Source organism: Bubalus bubalis, chromosome 9 (assembly GCF_019923935.1).
Source record: "Bubalus bubalis isolate 160015118507 breed Murrah chromosome 9, NDDB_SH_1, whole genome shotgun sequence".
Taxonomy (NCBI): Eukaryota; Metazoa; Chordata; class Mammalia; order Artiodactyla; family Bovidae; genus Bubalus; species Bubalus bubalis.
The window spans coordinates 97197367-97200949 of record NC_059165.1 but is presented as its reverse complement, the minus strand read 5'-3'; the positions used below and the strand labels follow the sequence as shown (position 1 = coordinate 97200949).

The 3583-nt window shown below is 37.5% G+C and overlaps 1 protein-coding gene across 1 annotated transcript; it reads left to right on the top strand.

The window, feature by feature from the left end:
* The first annotated feature begins 2326 nt into the window (after window positions 1-2326).
* LOC102411764 (olfactory receptor 18-like) lies at window positions 2327-3342 on the top strand. The gene has a single exon (XM_044948682.2). The coding sequence runs from the start codon at window positions 2489-2491 to the stop codon at window positions 3323-3325; it is 837 nt and encodes a 278-aa protein (XP_044804617.2). The 5' UTR covers window positions 2327-2488; the 3' UTR covers window positions 3326-3342.
* Window positions 3343-3583: the final 241 nt, after the last annotated feature.

Below are 3583 nucleotides of genomic sequence, written 5' to 3'. Positions count from 1 at the left end.
ATGAATCGCAGCACGCCAGGCCTCCCTGTCCAACACCAACTCCTGGAGTTCACCCAAACTCACGTCCATCGAGTCAGTGATACCATCCAGCCATCTCATCCTCTGTCATCCCCTTCTCCTCCTGCCTCCAATCCCTCCCAGCATCAGGGTCTTTTCCAATGAGTCAACTCTTGGCATGAGGTGGCCAAAGTACTGGAGTTTCAGCTTTAGCATCAGTCCTTCCATTGAACACCCAGGACTGATCTCCTTTAGAATGGACTGGTTGGATCTTGCCAACCAGTCCCTTGCCAAGGGACTCTCAAGAGTCTTCTCCAACACCACAGTTCAAAAGCATCAATTCTTCGGTGCTCAGTTTTCTTCACAGTCCGACTCTCACATCCATAAATGACTAAGGGAAAAACCATAGCCTTAACTAGATGGACCTTTGTTGACAAAGTAATGTCTCTGCTTTTGAATATGCTATCTAGGTTGGTCATAACTTTCCTTCCAAAGAGTAAGCGTCTTTTAATTTCATGGCTGCAATCTGCAGTGATTTTGGAGCCCCCCAAAATAAAGTCTAACACTGTTTCCATTGTTTCCCCATCAATAGTCCTCTTAGATAGGTTCAATTATTATCTGACAGATAAGGAATCTTCCAGGATGTGTTTATATTATTTATTTTGAATGCTTCTCAATTAAATCATGGGAGAAGGCAATGGCAACCCACTCTGGTATTCTTGCCTGGAATATCCCATGGACGGAAGAGCCTGGTGGGCTACAGTCCAAAGGGTCGCTAAGAGTCAGACATGACTGAGCAATGAAATATTATTCAGCCAGGAAAAGAAGGAAATTCTGCCATTTGTGACAACATGGGTGGACCTAGAGAATATTATGCTTATTAAAATACATACAACAGACATAGACAGTCAATATCATATGATCTCACTGATGTGTGGAAGTTAAGAAAATCAAACTCTTAGGGCCATAGATTAGAACTGTAGTTGTGAGGAAATGCTGGTGGAGAGAGTAGAGAGATTTTGGTCAAAGGGTACAAACTTTCAGTTATAAAATGAATACATTCTGGGGAGCTAGTACACAGTCTGGTGACTATAGCTAATAATTTTGTATTATATTCTTGAAATATGCTAAGAGAGATCTCCTTAACTATTACTATAAACACACACACACAAATAAAAATGATGTGAGGTGACAGATATGTTAATTAACCTGACTATGGTAACCATTCACAATGTATACATATATTAAATCATCATTTTGGACATCTTTTAAGAAATTTCCCATTGCACAACCCAAATATATGCAATTTTGTCAGTCAACTTCAGTAAACTGAAAAAAGAAAAACAATGACATAGTTAATCTGCCAGTACAGAATAGGGTCCAAAAAGAGTAAAGTGGTCTCATATATCAGACATTTTACTGAGATGGTATTGGACTGAAACAAATAAGCCTGTATAAAATAAAAAAGTTCAAGTAGGTTTCTTAAATTTTGTTACCATTTAATCATTGACAATCCTTGGTACACTGATAACATCTTCATAGTCACGAATGCTGTATTATGTGCACTTAATTAATTATCTTACAATAAATGACTCAACATAAAAAAAAAATAAACCATACTGATTGAAATTTGAAGTCCACTAAAGTCAAAGATATGAAGTATATATTAAGTGGCTTTTGATATTTGGCAAAACTAATACAATTATGTAAAGTTTAAAAATAAAATAAAATTTAAAAAAAAAATAAAATAAAATTTAAAAAAAATAAATAAAACATAACCCTGAGATTGAGTAATCACTCATTTCACGAAAGAGGGAAGACAGAGAAACCAAAGAATGATAAAACTTTGAATAGCATATAAAATATTTTCTGATTATGAACTTCAGCTTTAATTTAGAATCTAGATGACATAGTCCTGTGTTTCATAGAGATCTGTAAATATTCTAAATAAAAGAAATATCTAGAATTGCATTTGAATAAAATATAACTATATCTAAGTCTATTTAAATTGAAATTATATTTTTCCTTAAAGGGGGAGTTTCTCATTCTATATTATGTCTAAAAAAGTAAGCTGTATTTAACTGAGATCATGGATATGGCTGTATTACCTCTAATGTGCTTGTTCCCTTTCATCTTTCAGTGAAGTCTTATAAAGTAAGACTTTGTAGACAGAGGTGAATAACACAGAAATCAATGAGGAAACAGTTCTAAGCAGATAGAAACTGTCATAATAATGACAGTTATATAATGAGAAATATTGCTGAAGGAACTGGGGTGTATGATCTTAGAAATGAATTGCTTGAATCCAAAATTTAGACACAGTGTGCAAGGCCCGTTACTTAATTCCTATTTTTTCAGCCCTCTTTTATTTTTTCCAAAGGTGTCTAATCTACACAGAACTGGAAATCTAACCAGTGTCTCAGAATTCTTCCTCCTGGGCCTCTCAGATGATCCAGAACTACAGCCTTTGCTCTTTATCCTCTTCCTGTCTATGTACCTGGTCACCATTTTAGGGAACCTGTTCATCATCCTGGCTGTTACCTCTGACCCCCACCTCCACACCCCCATGTACTTCTTTCTCTCCAACCTGTCCTTGGCTGACATTGGTTTGGTCTCCACCGCAGTCCCCAAGATGATTGTAAACATCCAAACTCACAGCAGAGTCATCTCCTATGAAGGCTGCCTGACACAGATGTCTATTTTTCTCCTTTTTGGATGTATGGATAGTACTCTTCTCACTGCAATGGCTTATGACCGGTTTGTGGCCATCTGTCATCCACTGTACTACATGGCCATCATGAACCCACGCCTCTGCTGTCTCTTAGTTTTGGTGTCTTTTTTTGTTAGTCTTTTGGAGTCACAGCTGCACAATTGGATTGCGCTACAACTCACCTGCTTCAAAGATGTAGAAATCTCTAATTTCTTCTGTCACCCTTCGCAACTCCTCAAGCTTGCCTGTTGTGACAGTTTCACCAATAACATAGTCATGTATACTGCTGGTGCCATCTTCGGTTTTCTTCCTATCTCGGGGATCTTTTTCTCTTACTGTAAAATTCTCTCCTCTGTTCTGAGAGTCCCCTCATCAGGTGGCATGAATAAAGCCTTCTCCACCTGTGGTTCTCACCTGGCAGTTGTTTGTTTATTTTACATAACAGGCATTGACGTGTATCTCAGTTCAGCCATCTCACAATCTACTAGGAAGTTTGCAGTGGCCTCAGTGATGTACACTGTGCTCACTCCCATGCTGAACCCCTTCATCTACAGTCTGAGGAACAAGGACATCAAAAGGGCCATGCGGAGGTTTCTCAGCAAAATGTTCTACACTTAGTACCTGTGTTATGCATTTGGAAGGTAGGTTGCAAAATGCAGCAAAATTAAATCTAGACCTGAAAATTCTACCTCTCTCATACATCACTTTTTGTAGCTCTCATGGCTTTACTTCTCCTTTTGCTTAACCTCATAGTTAAATATTACTTTTCTTTTATGTCTTTAATGTGATGGGTGAGATTTCTAGGATTCTTGTGCATCAAAATCATTCCTTGGCTGAATATTTTTTTTCTTTTTTTTAAATTGGGAGGTAATTGCT